The 17,131-nt window shown below is 43.7% G+C and overlaps 1 protein-coding gene across 3 annotated transcripts in view; it reads left to right on the top strand.

Moving 5' to 3' along the window:
• Positions 1 to 17,131, top strand: part of CUX2 (cut like homeobox 2) — a 374,431-nt gene that overhangs the window by 282,710 nt on the left and 74,590 nt on the right. For all 3 annotated transcript variants that reach the window (XM_083151418.1, XM_083151419.1, XM_083151420.1), the window contains 2 exons: positions 561 to 627; positions 14,305 to 14,353. In XM_083151418.1, the coding sequence (XP_083007544.1) occupies positions 561 to 627; positions 14,305 to 14,353 (116 nt within the window). The remainder of the gene's footprint in view (positions 1 to 560; positions 628 to 14,304; positions 14,354 to 17,131) is intronic.

Here is a 17,131-nt window from a genome sequence, read left to right as displayed (position 1 = left end):
ACATGCCAGTTAGGAGCTGATTGGCTGGCTGTTTATCACTCCCAATGTTATCACTTTTTGAAGCTTGATACATCTGGCCCAAATTGTTTATGATAATAAATATATGACACTTTCTCATGTCATTTTCTTTTTATAACACCCATGTATGTGGACTGGGAATAACACATATAACCTGACCACTAACTCCTTTTACTCAACTACTCCTAACAAGATGCTTGGACATGCCTTGAGTGCCATGACACATGTAGTTTATCCAACGCTGGAGAACAAGTACTACCCATGCCTGATTGGAAGCTTTGATCTGCTACACTTCAGTATTTGGTTCTGTATCAAACATTCTTGGTGTCACTATTGGGACAGTTTGCCCAAAACAACCTTTTTTGTCTTATTAATATTCATACAAATAGTCCCAGATACAGATGTGACAAACAATGGAATTAATGACCTGTCATCTTCTGTCCCAATGGCTCTTGAAATAGACTTTTGTTATTTGAACTGGTTATTAATCTCTTTCCGTACTGGGAAAGCAGACAGTTTCACCCGATGCTTCTGTTGTGCAGCACTGAAGACAACACAGAGGGAGCTGCTTGACCTCCGGTGCCAATATGATAAGGAGACAGCATCTAAGTAAGTTCTATATTGTTTTTGTCTGCAAGAAACAAGCTCTTTGTTTACCTCCAGCATTAAGTGTTTAACACGCAGCATCTCTCATGGAATGTGTACTTGTCAGGGAGAGGCAGGTAGACGGGTGATTGAAATGACCTAATTCCATTAAGCATTTGCCCTATTGAAAGGTCAGTTACACTCACTTGGCATTTTTGTTGGCAAGAGCTGGACAGAATGATGAAGTGTTTTGTGGGCGTATATTTTTTTGCACTGAATAAACTGGTGAATCTAAGGCAAAATACAAACTGGCTCTTACAGCTGCGTCCTTCCTTATCTAGTCTCCGCATGTAGGGGCCCATTTATTAAGGATCGCATATACAATGTGACCTGGGTGGAATATTATTGCCTAGGATCGCCTTGTAATAGGCGACCCTATCGCGGGGATATATCCTCCCGCACATGCATAGATCCCTGTGATGCACTCAGCCGAGTGCCGGGGGGGGGGGCAGCGAATGCACGTCAAGCGTAAACACCCCATTGATTGCACTGCCACAACGGCAGTGCAGTCTGTAGCCCATGGGCTATTGCCATCTCAGAAAGGTGGTAGCCCAGGGACCTGAAGCGATGCTGCCCAATGTTTATATATTTATTATTTATTATTATTTATTAACAGTTAATTTTTTTTTCAATATAAATTTTTATTAATATTAACAGTTTCTTATATAGCGCAGCATATTCCGTTGCGCTTTACAAAGGTGACAGTGGTACACCAAACAGGGTATTTACAGACAGTCAAAAGGTAAGAGGGCCCTGCTCGCAAGCTTAAGGGCTGCTATACATCCCCTCATAGTAAACTTTGACGGATGCAGGAGGGTGCAGGAGGGATCACAGTAGGGAATCAGAGAGTCTTGCTGCGGGTCCTCCTGATACATTCAGTTGATACTTAATATTTGCGGCTAACCCCTGAAAACAGGTGTTTTCGGGGACTTCGCTGCAAATATTAAATTATTAATGGGCCCTGTAATGAATAGCTACACAAATGGTGCATGAGAGCTGCCAGTGTCATGGTCTTACTTATTTTGCATTGTGTGTCTTATTTGCATAGCAATGCGAATAAGATGCTGAAGCAGACTTTTCTGATTAAAATGATATACAGCATGACTGTATTCGGCATGGAAATGTAGGATTTCATGTGCAGGTACAGATGTAATCGGGTGCGGATGATGAAAAGACACTTGCTGCTTATTCACAACTCGGTGCAACTACAAAAGCGGCTTACAATGATAAGGGATGATACATCTGTACTTCTGTTTATAATGGAATAGACTTTAGTTTGCGCTGTGTGTAGCGGCTATGCTCTATAAGACCTCCCTGTTAGTGGAGAACAGTGCAGTGAAATAGATGTGAAAAAGAATATAGGCCCTTATTCTACTCGGCTCGGTACGGCCCGCGTGCGGCCGTACCGCCGATGTTTTTGTTCTGCACATGCGCAGAGGTCATTCTGCGCATGTGCAGCCCCCTTCGCCGCAGACGGATTTCGTCCGCCGCAAAGGGGGCGTATAGGGGCGTGAGGGGCTTCAGCCCCTCATTACCCTATGTGTACGCCCCGCGTTTCATGGGCGTTCCCATGCAAACGCGGGGCGTATGCATGGTAATGAGGGCATGACGCCCTCATTACCATGACATGGGGGCGGAAAGCTGACGTCGCCGGATGTCAGCTTTCAGCCCCCTTTCAAGCTCCCACACGGACGATTGTCCGTGTGGTCTGAGCTTGCGGGAGCTGCCGCGGCGTGCGGGCCTGCCTTCGATGGTCGTCGACCATCGAAGGCAGGGGGCAGCTCCCACCATGGTGGAGGCGTAGCCTCCACCATTTTTGTGCGGATCGCCAGCCGTCCGTGTACGGACGGCCGTGGCGATCCGTCGGGTGGGCGGCCCTTGGTTTGTGCGGTCGGAGCCCCGTGTGCGGCTCTGACCGCACCAACCAGAATAAGGGCCATAGAGCGCGCTAATGGTACAACCACCTTTATATATAATCGTGGGTTTTCATAAAAATGTATTACAATATAGCATAAAACAGAATATATCAGACACTATGTACATTGGATGGTGGGTCTTTCTATTCATCCTGAAACCACCATCCAATGTACATAGTGTCTGATATATTCTGTTTTATGTTCTATTTTAATACATTTTTATGAAAAACTTGTACCCACGATTATATATAAATGTGGTTGTACCATTTAGCACTCTCTATATTTGTATTTCTGTTTATATTAAACATATACAATAATGCTATTATTTACTAGTGTTTGCCTTCGGCTTCGCTCACATGTACGTCTGTCATTGCTCAGGAACAAACACATGCAGAAAGTGTAAAGTGTCTGGTTTTTCCTTTACTGCTTCTCTACCTGATGTCACATCAGTTTCTTTCTAGGTCACTAAGCTGTATAATAGTGAGAACTCCATCCACATTCACTCAGTAGTTTTTGCATGATGCTGGAACACACAGGCAAAAATCCATCTTTCTATTTTTTCTTTTCTCCAACAGTCCCTAGGAGTATACTTCTCAAAGAAATTCTATGTACAGACACAACCCTTACAGTTATATATATAGGTACTCTTTACCTAGAACGGCGCCCGTCGTGCTGATCGCGGGTACATTTATGTATGGCCGCGACGCGACCGACGCGATGCCCGCGATTTCCCATTGAAACCAATGTTAAACATGAAAATCGTGTCGGTCGCGTCGCGGCCGGCCATAAATGTACCCGCGATGCCCGCGACGCGATGCTCACGATTTCCCATAGGAATCAATGTTAAAAGGCGCGATGGACCCGATTTTAATGTTAAATGCCTCAATCCACCCGATTTGGCCATAGGAATCAATGTTAAATGGGCCACAGAGCCCATTAACCCTTAAATGTCCCCCCAAATTTTTAACGCCACCCCACGATCCACGCCAACCCGAAGCGTGGCGAGCGCAGCGAGCCCGCGAGGGGCGGCGGTACGCGTCCTCCGACCTTTTCATGCCCTACTAACCACGTCGGCGTGGTGTGAGAATATAATAGTGTGGCGAGCGCAGCGAGCCACCGAGCCCGAAGCGTGGCGAGCGCAGCGAGCCCCGCGAGGGGACGCGGATACCTTCACAGTTATGCGCGTCCCCTCGCGGGCTTCACAGGTGTCCGTGGCGACGCGGACACCTGTGAAGCCCGCGAGGGGACGCGTCTACCTGTGAAGGTATCCGGGGCTCGCTACGCTCGCCACGCTTCGGGCTCGGTGGCTCGCTTCGCTCGCCACACTATTATATTCTCACACCACGCCGACGTGGATAGTAGGGCATGAAAAGGTCGGAGGACGCGTACCGCCGCCCCTCGCGGGCTCGCTGCGCTCGCCACGCTTCGGGTTGGCGTGGATCGTGGGGTGGCGTTAAAAATTGGGGGGGACATTTAACGGTTAATTGGCCCTATTTGGGCTGTGTGGCCCATTTTACATTGATTTCTATGCCCAAATCGGGTCCATTGAGGCATTTAAGTGTAAAATCGCGGTCAATCAGGCTTTTTAACATTGTTCCCTATGGGAAAATCGCGGTAATCGCGGGCATCGCGGCCATCCCGATTTACCCGCGATGACCGCGATTTTTACCCACGACGACTGCGATTTCAATCGCTGGCGCCGTTCTAGGTAAAGAGTACCTATATATATATATATATATATATATATATATATATATATATATATATATATATATATATATATATATATATATAAATATCTCAAAAAGAAGCATTAAGTTACCCATATAACTGTGTGAGGAAAAGGAGGATTTGTATGGTGGAGTTCAGTATTCCAGTTACTTCTGACCCCTTAATCCTATGGGAGACCTTTAAGATTTTCAGGGTATGGCAAAAAAATCTAAAGGATGGCAAGCCAATTCTCTGTGTACCGACTTGGTGAATCGGATGAGGTTTTTTAGATGGGGAGTATGGGGAGAATCTAGGCGCCTCAGATAATACAGTATACCTTATATAAAGAATTTATACATATATCAAAGTGTTCATTATAAAAAAGGTATTTTAATCAAAATGAAGATAAAAGTATATAATCACAAGATACATAAAACAGAATTTTTCACATAAAAGCAGGTGTACATAAAACTGACAATTGGCCGGAATGGGGCGAAAAAGGAAAGAGATGGGGTATGGGGAATAACAGGTAATCGTGGTATATACGTAAAAAATGTAGGTATAAAAACACAAGATGGATTCAGATGTAAATAACCAGAGTTGGTACTTAGCTGCGTAAAAGAAAGCAAGCCGTTTTTTTAGGAAGTCCTTTTTCTAGTTAAAAACTAGGAGGCATCCGCCCCTTTGTGCAGGAGACGCACGCACTACCGAACCCCTAACCCTGTCCGTCTCCCTGAAGCAGACACAGGCAGGGTTGCCATGCCCTGTCACAAGAATGACTGAGACGCTCGTGCGTCTCAGGCAGATGGAGCGCCTCTCCACCGGCGTCCGCCAGCGCAGGGGATCTGGTGGTTACTGGCGCTGTGTGAGAGGCGCTCACTAGGCGTGCCGGGGACAGAGCTGCAGCTCACGGGGACAGTACGGTGACTATGTTGCCTGACAGAGACACTGCGCTGATTACGCTAGGCAGCCCTTGGGCTACGCTGACAACGTAGCTTAGCCTACGCTGAAAACGTAGCATTGCCGGGTGCCGTGATAACACACAAGTACCTTTTTTTATGTCTGCTATATAATCCAAATGCACAGATCATGCTACAAGAGAGAATAATGTAATATTTTAGGCTTTGCAATTGCTGTTGTACTACAACTCCCAGCATGCCACAGTGAAGCATACCATAATCTATCTTCAGATATCCCCCTTATTCTCTGACATAACTGTAGTTGCTGCCTAAACCAACCCAAAACCGTTTATACGCGCCGTGCCCCAAATAATAACTGGAAAAATGATGAGGATAATCATACTCTCAGTTTCAAGTGTAAAATGTTAATGAAGGGATAAGTGAACAGTACTCACTTCCAAAAACAATCCCTGGGTTGATTAGGTTTTGAAGGGGGGAATCCTTTAAGATCACGCCATGAGGTGGTGCTGGCATATCTCCCAGTCTCTGTGTTTAGTAACCTGGCAGCTGTTCCTATCTGAATGGAATTCTGACATGGCGAATGATTCGTTCTGTCTTACCATCCGAGGAAGCCGACCAAGGGTCAGCTGGATTTACATTAGACCTAATAATGTTTGATAGATTGTCCCCTCAGCACAGTTATATGTGGCATGAATATGATTTTCTGCTTTGCTACAACTCATCCCAGCGTGGCTGATGACATTGTTATAGATCATACAGTAGCAGACTATTTCTGCATCACAATAAATGTAAAGTCGTTATCACAGCCTTTGCCGGTTATGGTATAAAGGATCGACACGGTGTAGGTTGGCACCAAATGGTTGACATTCACAAGGTCGGCATAGATAATAGATAGACGATCAAAAGATTGACATGAAAATGGTTGACACAACTTATGACAGCACCAAATGGGAGGAAGCGGGAGAGACCACCTGAGCTGCAGTGATGTCATCAGCTAGTGCCACGGGCTAGCAGCACAGCACAGCTTGCTATAGAAGGAAGAGAAGCAGCAGATGCTGATAAAGGCATGGAAGACTGGTGACACAGCAATTGAAGCACCAGGCACCACACCTGCCCAGGGCCATTTTAATGGCATTGTGGGCCCTAGGCGAAGGAATGCACTGGGGCCCAAATCATAACTTCCTCCTCCAGTGTTTCTCCACTTGCTATCATCCATCCAACAATTAACATACTTACAGCCATCAACTTTTTGGCTGCAGGCCGCGTGAGAATGTTTAACGGCAGTTCTGATTTTGTGTAATTCACAATCACAGCAGCCGGGCAGCAATCTCTACTAGCCTCACAGGAAACTCAGGAGGCACCAGCAAACCCCTGCTCCAAGACTCCTAGAATTGTGGGGCCCTACAGCAGCTGTCTCACAGCATTTGAGTCTCATCCCCTCAAAGCTAACCAGACTTGTTCTCCCTACACAAATAATCATAAACAGACTGGAAACATTATTGCTTCCTTTCTCTAGTCTCTCCTTCCTCACTGTACCCTCACATCCTCCTCTGTATACCTCCACCCTTCAGCTTTATCATTGCTGTGTATGTTTTATTTTAAAACAGCTGGTGCTGGAAGATGCTCTCATCTCCAAGCACTGTCTAAAAAATCTTTCCTGTATGCAACCTCTATAAGGCCATCATACAGTACCTGCCAATCTTCCCATGAACTTACTGTACATGAAATGTAAGTTGTCCTCTGCTTTGACTTTTTCCATCACAACTGTGCCTTGCTCTTCCAACTCCTGACTTTGCCAGTTGTGGTGTGTTTGTGATATATCAGCCACTGTCACAAACCTGGATTGGATCTAATTTTCCTGCTGCTGCTCTAAAAACCTGGACTGGATTTTTCACATTACCCTGATGTGCAAATATGCTGTCCCTGCCACAATATGTATACCCTGATAATGAGAGGAGGAGGTGGGTCCCACTGGCTGTTTACCCTATTCCCCTATGGGCCAGTTCGGCAATGCCCGGAGCACGACTGAGACCTACAATAACTGATCTCTCAGCCAATTCCTAAACTATCGGTTTATTGTGAACAGGGCAGACACAGTGCTTTAGAATGCATCTAACAGAGAGCCACAGCTGCTGCTCTGGGAGGACGAAAGCAGTATATTAAATTAAAACAATGTCTTGACTTCATTTAATGTACATTTGCTGGTGGTTATTTTAATTGGTTTGGTGCCATCCTTTTTTATGGGTTTGGAACATCTTCTGCACCCCTTTGGCTCCATCCAGTACTGCAGGCTGCCAAATCTCACAGCTGTTGGTGTGGTTTGCCAGTCTCACTGACACAAGGCAACACATTTCCTCCTCTCATTATACAACAGTGGGAGAACACTTAATCTTATTACACCAAAGCAGATGTTCTTTGATAATTTGATAGCCTTTCCTTACCTTGATGTGCTGTAAATAATTTTCTCTTTTATGAGGGTTTGAAGAAATGAGTGTGCACAATATGAGCTCTAATGTAGATTGCCACAAATTAAGCTCCTGGGTATCGGAGCAAGCAGATTTTCAATTATTATGCCACTCTGGTTATAGCTATATATATAATCTGTTTCTCAATTTAGTATATGGGTTTAATTATACTCCTCCTGCCATTTGATCTAAATAGGACAAATTGGGTAGGCCGTGCAATTCCAACATTCTTCAATTAAGTACAGTTATTATTTAGCTACATTATGTATCAAGTGTTCTCCATGCCACACCTCTTAATGTAAGATCATATAGGCAATGCTATATTTTATCTTTGTTTCATGTCACAATGTGCATTACTGCATAATATGTTAATATAGCAATAGTGAAAATAACAATAAAAAAAGATGGGGTTTCCAGCCAAATGAATAACCAGAGCCTGGTCGCCAGTTCACAAACAGTATAACGTCACTAGTAGGTTGACGCTATTTACGTCAAGATGCATTGGGTCCACCACTGAAGGTTGAGAGGTCTTAGGTCAACACCTGAAATACTGTAGGTCGACAGGGATGGAAGGTCGAGAAATCATTAGGTCAACAATGGCAAGGGCAACAGTTAAAAGGTTGACATGAGTTTTTCACGTTTTTTTCCTTTAATGTCGACATAGACACCGTCTAAATGTACTGTGCCACCTTGCATGGATTGCTATGCTCACCATGCTTTGGGCATTTATTCTCCCACCACACCATAGCGGATGGTAGGGCATAAAATACCGCCTGTTGGCTAAAAAAAAAAAAAAACCTGACGTGTTGACAGTTAGTATTTCATGCCTTACCATCCATCTTATCAGGTGTACATAGGCGCTGATTCCGTGGGTGCTCCCAGGCCTGAGCACCCATGGTAAATGTTAAGCACCCACCAGGCCCGTCAGCATGTCAGACTGCAGAGTACAGTGCAGGGCCGGAGGGAGCACAGCGGGTGGGCGGAGGGGAGCGCCTGCTGACGTCAAACTGTGCAGAAGTACAGCCTGTGCAGGGCAGAGCGTAGCAGGACGACGCAAGGGAGAGAGGGAGCTGACCTCACACTGTGGGCAGAAGTACAGGGCAGAGTTCAGCGGGAGATATATCACTATATACGCATTCACTAAATCAGCAGTGTCTCACAGCCATGCTGGTGTACGATTGTGCATTTGGTCTGTGATGTACGGTCATGTGAGTATTAATACTAAATCATTGTGGTGGCATTGATTATTTTTAATGCATTTCATTCTGTATCATTACATTGTGCCGTAATGTGTAAAAAGGGGAACTCTGCTGCCATAATTTGAATATTGGAGACAACTGTGCTGCGTAATATAACTTGGTATTCTTTTGTGACCATGCCCCTTCCCCATTAAGCCACTCCCCTATATTTCTGGCTTCAGCACCCACCTGCAAAAACATAAATCGGCACCTATGCAGGTGTGATTGCATGACTTATCACACTCACATGCACATGGCTTAGATGTGTAAAATGGCTAACCCATGCAAAATCCTTGTTATTGCATCCAAGCCACTTTATGCAGATTTCTGCTTATCATCTCTGGAGGATGAGAGCAGAAATCAACCAGTCATGTCTGATCTCCATCCCCTCTCTGACTCTAGAAGTTCTATTGCTGTTTTATACTAGTGGAGCTAGGTTTTCATTGATTAATAATTGGGTCCTTTCCCTCAACAATGTGTCCTTTTCCTTCCTTTCCTTCATAATGTGGCACCATGTTTTTTATGCCCTCTTCCTTAGTATTGGGTCCAGAGATTTGTTATGATTGTATTGTGCATAGCCAGCAAGTGTTTCCTGTCAGAATATTCACATACATATATTTCACAGGAAGTGGAGGCTCGCTATTCCAGCAATGTGCAATATTATCTGGTTGTTACACATTGTATAGAAATCCGCTTATGCTTTATATGTTTCTAGGTCTGTCTCAGTAGCACTTGCTAAATGTCAGGAAAGTTGTACATATTACAGTAATGTTCCATTTAGACCCTGGTCTACCTCCCCATCAAACACATTAATTAGAGAGAAAAACATACAGTGCAATAAGTCTGTAGTCAAACAGAGTCTGTGTAAAACTGTATAACCATTGGTAGTACAGTAGGATGATGAGCGATATCTTCTTCAAAATTAGGAAGGTAATAATATAACTAGGAAAAGCATTACATTCATATTCTTATGAACCAGATATATGATTTTGGAGGAGAGTTCATTGTGTAAATACCCCCAGATTATAAATAACCCTATTAAACAAGTCTTGTCACCACTAAAACCATTCTGGCACTTCCAGGAGGACTTATCCCAAAATGGAATCACATCCTAACTTAGCCAGTTACCTTAAACCAAACAAAATACCAATATATATATATATCTTGGTACTAATAGTACTGAAATGTTATGTGGGGTACACACCAGAATGACCACGATCATCCACAACCGATAGACGACCATGGAACGATTTCCCTTTCCCCAGCAAACGATTTGCAAAAAGTGTGGGTTTTTTTGCGAAACGATCTTGATCCGATCCCGATGCAACCGTGATAGTAGGAAAATCGGGAAGGAGCCATCGCTCAAGTGCTACCCATGGTCTCTGGTCAGTCCTGGAGTCCCAGGCTTCCAGGGAGGACAAGAGAGATGCTGTCTGATATGCTTGGAGATCGGGGAAGGCTAGGCCCCCCAGGGATTTAGGAAGGGACATCATTGTGCGAGCTAACCTCTGTCTTTTTCCCTTCCATATGTAGTTTATAAATAATTTATTAAATTTAGCAATGAGGGTGTCTGGCAGGGTGACGGGGATTGTCCTAAATAGATATAATATCTTGGGGAGTAGTACCATTTTGATAGCAACAATTCACCCCAAACATGATACATGTTGCGTGATCCACTCTTGTGTTAGACGTGAAAATGTTGCTAAAAGCTGGGGGCAGTTGAAGGAGATGATATCTGAAATCTTAGTGGGGATACCTAGGTATTTCATACTAGGATTGCCATGAGTAAGTGTATTTGGCCTTTAATCGGTTCAGTAGGGGTAGAGGGAAATTAATAGGTACGGCCTCTGTTTTTGAACAGTTGAGTTTGTAGTAGGATATGCTTGAGTATTCCTGCAGCAGTTCATGGAGTTGTGGAAGAGATGATGCAGGGTTCGTGAGGGCTAACAATATACAGTATCATCTGCAAAAAGGCACACCTTGCATGAGGTGCCAAATAGAACTGGACCCGTCACCGTGGGGGTACATCTAATGGTCGCGGCCAGGGGTTTTATTGCTAAAGCAAATACTAATGGGGACAGTGGGCACCCTGTTGCGTGCCATTCGTAATCCTAAACGGGGCAGATAGCTGTTCACTAAGCAGCACTCGAGCTGGTGGGTTAGAGTATAATGCTGTAATAGATAAGATTCGATACCAAATTTGAGCAATACGGCTCACAGATAGCCCCAATGGAGTCTGTCAAATGCATTCTCTGTGTCCAGCGCAGTGGCATAATTATAGTCACACAGCCCCCGCGGTGATGGGGAGGCGCTGAGGAGGTGTGGGCTGCGGGGCTATAGTTAGCCGCTGCCATCTGCCCCTACCACCAGCGATTCCGTCTTGCGGGTCCCGGCTCTCCCGGCTCCTGCTGCTTATAAAAAAAAAAGTGACATTCGTAAAATGGCTGCCCCCATACCAAAGACAGTTTTTGAGGATGCTATAGGAGGCGGCGGCCTCCTCTAGCAACCTTAAAAATGGTCTGCAGTATGGGGGCAGCCATTTTCCGAATGTCACTTTTTTTATAAGCAGCAGGAGCCAGTAGAGCCGGGACCTGCAAGACCGATGCGGCAGGAGGTGCCGGCCACATGGGGGGGGGTCAACCCTATCGGTGGGGGTTGTTAGCACTACTGGGGGGACGGCGCTGGCAAAGTTTTCGGCGGGGGGGGGGGCACATAATTAATAGTTACGTCACTGGTCCAGCGCAAAAGGAGAGGCTCGGAGGAGGCAGAGAAGGCATAGAGCACATTAATCACCCTCCTCGTATTGTCCGGGGCTTGTAGTCCACTCACAAATCCCACCTGATCCTCATGAACCAGAAATGGGAGAAGCAGTGATAGTCTATTAGATATAAGTTTGTAGGTTTGGCATAGATTTTTAGATCTGAATTTAGCAAGGCAATTGGGCGGTAATTAGCCAAAATCAAGGTTTTTTTCCCCGTAACGTAATTATTCTTGCTTCCAGCATTTCTGCCTGAAATACTCCCCTATTGGAGGCCTCTTCAAATACCAATTGTAATGGGTTAACGAGAATTTCTCGGAAATGTTTAAAGAAACTATTGGAATACCCATCTGGGCCTGTTGCCTTATCTGGAGGGAGTTCCCGTATGACGCCAACTATCTTGTCCGGAGACAACGGTTCTTCCAGTTTGTGGAGAGTGACTGCGTCTAGAGAGGGCTAGGATAGTTTATCTAAAAAGGATGCTATTCGTGAAGGGGTCGGTTGGGGGGTCGTGAGGTCCTCTTGTAGATTATATAAGGGTGAATAATAGTCCCCGAAAGCGTTTGCATATCTAATGGGTCCGAAACCTTCAATCCTTTCAAAGTTAAAATTTCTTTAATGCATTCCTGGGCTGTTTTACATCTAAGTTTCCTCGCTAGTATCCTAGGGCACTGTTTAAGCTTAGCCTCTAGATCTGCAAGCCGAGACTCAATATCTTTGTGTTGTTATATTTAGCTCGGAGTCTAGCCATGGCCTGATCACTGCCTTTAGGGGGCACCAATAATTATAGACATTCGTGTCCTCGGGCGCATTTGTCTCTAAAAAGAATCCAATATCATTACTTATAGATTACTTAATGTTGGGGTATTTTAGAAGATATTCGTTAAGGCGCCATTGTCTAGAGGATGGTTTAGGAGGATACGGCTGAATGGTGGGACCAGGATATGGGGACTATACGGGATTTTTGAATATGTTGTAACTGTTGTAATGTCCTTTTATCGTTCAATGCAAGGTCTATGCTTGAGTGGGAACTATGGACCGGAGCGAAGAAAGTATAATCTTTACATAAAGGGTTTTTTGCCCTCCAAATGTCATATAGGTTATATTCATTTAATATGCGTCTAAATTGTGAGGATTGGTCATTGGTGGTGGGCCTACGCATAGGACGTAATGGAGAGGACTTATCCAAATGGGGGTCCAATACTAAATTGAAAGTAAGTTATTTTTTAAATGCAGTGACGATGCTGTCCAAAGCATCTCCCACCAGCAGCTGTTTCTGGCATAAAGTAACCCAATGTTTTGGGGGATTCATAGCTATATTTCTGCTAATAAAGTGCTCAAATGTAGATTTACAGGGTTTTTTGGGTACCCGGAGCTAGTATTCTAGTAACATGTCATTTCCATATTGGCCTATCCGGCCAATACTGCATTAGAGTAAGTTACATTTTCCAGAAGAATACATGATGTAAGAAAAATTGGAATTTCCAGAGGCAAATCTACTGTATACAGTGTAGTATTGTCCCTGTAAGTCAGCCATTTGGAAATAGCTATATTATTTTTATGGTATTATGGTTGTTATTATTATTTGTCTAAACCCGTTACGTTCACCTGTTCTTTCACACATTCTTGGTGGAAACGTACAAACTTGCAGAAATAGATGTTTTCTGGGGTTTTTTTTTATATATTCTGTTTTTATTAACAATAGCAGTAAATATACAGAAACTTCATGAGAAAAAGCTTTAGATATCTGAATAAAGCTGAAATACTCAAGGGGTCACAGTATTGACATCTATTATAAATCTGTATGTAAACATGAAAACAGTTAAAAAACAGGGGGTCAAGTAGACACGTAAATAAAAAGAAAATTAAAAAAAGGAGAAAACAACAGAAAAAAAGAGAAATTGGGGAAGGAGGAGAGGAGGGAAGGATCACCATAAGTAATATTTATCAGAATCGCTATATAATTAGTCAGATGTTTAATGCCTTATCCAAAATATCTACTGAAGTATTGGTTTCCCATGATCTGCCATGCCCTTACCATTACTCTGTGCCCCAAAACCTATTAATAAGCTGATTGGACATACTGTACATACATTGTGATAAACCTCGAATTAGCAGCCTCCTGGGACAATCCTAACTCCTTGTATGTGTGTGGTGGATGTGGAACAAGTATTCTGCAGAATCTATAGCAAGCATCCTCTATTACTTGTGGAAATGTTTGCCCATGTCACCTATTAGCAAGTTACAGTACTCTGTGCATCTTGCTCCTGTCTTTTTACTGTGCTCCCCATTCTTTGTTGAAGTCTTCGGTGAGCACAAGTGTATAAACCTGGCATCCATAAACTGCGGTCTACACCTTTACACTACACTCACCAATTCCCCCTCCCACCTCCTCATGCACACCATTGCCGGCTCTTCCGCTTTCCATGCATAAGAATAAACACTTGGGTTAGTAATATCTATTCATCAGTCTAGTTAATGCATATGTTTCTTTGATCAAGCTATGTCTACTGACTTGTTTTTCTAGTATCCTCAAAAAAAAACCCAACCAAAAACAAATGTATTATAGAAGGAGAAGCAAATGCTATGAATGTACAAGAAAAACATTTGATTCCTGTGTTTACTGTTCTTTAGGGCAGATGAAGTGGGCATGATAATGACCAATCTTGAAAAAGCTCATCGGGTAAGTACCAGTCCTCTGTACGGTATACAATTATAACGTAATGTACACATGGTTTTCTAGACACTGGCTCCTTTTGCAGCCTAGGATGTATCTAAAGGAAGATTTCTTCCAAGAACAAAGCTAAAAAAGCTTTCCTTGTGGTGATGTACAGACTGAGTTATTTATATGATGCAGATCAGATACACTATTATGTTCTATATATATTTCTAACATTATGTATTCCTATACAAACATGCCAATCATTCATAATCAGCATTTGCAGTAGATGTTAATGGACAAAGGGCAAAACTTAGGTACAGTAACAAAGCCTATGGTTGCCTGTCCATGTGGTGTATTTAAAAATCCCAATTTTAATAATAAGTGGTACTACATTTCTGAGACTTTTAGTACCATAAATGAAAAAGAACTTGTGCACACTAAGCACTAGGAATACTCCTAGTCAAAATAACTTTTATAGCCTCTACAATTGCAGTATAAGTGAAGTTCTTAGCACGTTTGCCCAAGAATATACAGACCTATCTATCTTGTCAGATGGGTCCCTATGATTCCTTATCCATGTCTTCCCTTTAAATAATGCCCATAAGTGTACATTCGATACACAAATATAGAGGAAAAGTGTGCGGAGACCTGAACAGCACACCCCAATTTTAGACATATTAGGAGGTGCTACCATGCTGAGATTGTGGCTGTCCTTTATGCATAGATTTTGTCTGTTTTCTAGAGCACATATCCCGCTTTATACTAACTGTTCCTAGCATCATCTATTACAAGAATCCTGGCTAGTGTTACTTATTTAGGTATATCATTTCCTTTACCGTATGGTTCAGTTGTGCTTTATGTTTTATCTATAAAACACAATTGTGCAGTAATCCAGGGCCAATTCTTGTCACAAGATTTAGAGAGGGGGGGGGGGGGGGAGTTTTGGTAGATTTCAGGTGTTTCAGTATTTTGGAATATCTGCATATTAAGGAAAGGTCTCAAGTCTAAACACTAAAGGGTATATAATGACCCTGCTAGAATCAGGGCAGGGTGCAGGTGTACAGGGGGCTGCATGAGTGCAGAGTCGCATTACTAATGTGCGCGGGATGGCCCACGTCAGCGTCATTATGGGGACGTACCCAGCTGCCAACTTAAATAATGGGGGCATGCCCGGCACCTATGGAGTGCTGCCCGTCCCCCAATTTCTCTGGTTAATGTGAATGGATGCTGTGTGCTTGCTGAAAAGGCAGAGCACATTTTGCCCTTTAAAAATCAAGCAGGGTGTTGCGCTCTGCTAAAACAGCCGAGCGTGAACGCTGGTATATTTACTAAAGGTCCATTTTTGATTGATTTAAACAATATCAGATTGCTTAAAATCGATCTTAATGAATTTTGGTCTTTACAGGGCCAAAATACATATGGGATACGGTCATTAGGTCTACAGCATGCTGGTCGACAAGCATTTGATCGACACCATTAAGTCGACTTGGCTTTAGGTCGACATGGCTTTAAATCGACATGGCTTTAGGTTGACATGGGTTTTTTTGGAGCCAACATGTGCCGATAGGCGGTATTTCATGCCCTACCATCCACTAGAGCATGGAGGGAGAATAAAATAGTGTGCCATGCTAGGGGACGTTACAGTGTCCATGTTGACACTGTCGACATTCTGGTTAAAAAAACACTGTTGACCTTGCTGTCAACCTTGCCCATGTCGACCTAGACCTATGTCTACATTGTCCCATGTCGACCTAATGGTATCGACCTGATGCTTGTCGATCACCATTGTGTAGACCAGTGGTGTCAAACTCCCAGGCCAACAGCTAAAACTGGCAAGGCATGCTGGGATGTATAGTTCCACAACAGCTGGAGGGACATGAGTTTGACATCACTGGCGTAGACCTAATGATCTACACCCATACATATTTACTAACATTATTTTTTTAAATTCATTTTTAAATATTGGTCATTGTGTTAGCTCTGGAAGCACAACATTGATTAAGGTCGATCTGACATCAATGAAGATCGTCTACAAATAGGGGGTTATTCTGGTTGACATGCAGCACTGTGAGGTTCGCAGCGCTGCGTGTCATTTTATGCCTGCCCGCTGTTCACATATTCCGCCGCCCCCCATTTGCAGGGCGAGTTCCCATGTTCAGCATAAGCGCTATTCTGGTGCGCATGGACCAGAATAAGGTCCATAGCCTCAAGGACATTTTAAACGGTTGAACTTCTTATTGTGCATTATGCAGAGTCTGTGTACACTAGGCGTCACCAGCTCAGTCACTCGCAAAACAGTTTGGATGTCGGAATATTTTGGACATTGGATTTTTAGATATGGGAGGCTCAGATTTAAATACAATTTACTGATATTTAAGTACAGTATAAAAGACTGGTGAGAGAGTATCCGGTCATTAGGTTGACATGTATTGGGTTGGCAGCTGAAGGCCGACATGGCTTAGGTCGACACATGAGATATGTCAATATTGGGAAGGCCAACAGGGTTGATTGGTGGTGGGCACAAGCATTAGGTCGACAATGGGAAGGTCAACATGAGCTTTTCACTTTTTTTTTATTGTCGACGTGTGCAGTATTTCATGCCCTACCACCACCAGGGTGTGGCGGGAGAATGGAATAGTGCCTGAAGTATGGCGAGCGCAGCGGTAGACTTTGACGGTGCCCATGTTGACTATGTGAACATTTGTAACACAAAAAGGGAAAAACTCATGGTGACATTTTGACTGTCTACCTTGCCATTGTCAACCTAATACTTGTGTCGACCTTCCAACCCTGTTGACC

Source organism: Crinia signifera, chromosome 1 (genome assembly GCF_055691185.1).
Source record: "Crinia signifera chromosome 1, ASM5569118v1, whole genome shotgun sequence".
NCBI classification, from domain to species: Eukaryota; Metazoa; Chordata; class Amphibia; order Anura; family Myobatrachidae; genus Crinia; species Crinia signifera.
Note: the sequence above shows the minus strand (reverse complement) of the source record. Positions and strands in the feature narration are given on the sequence as shown.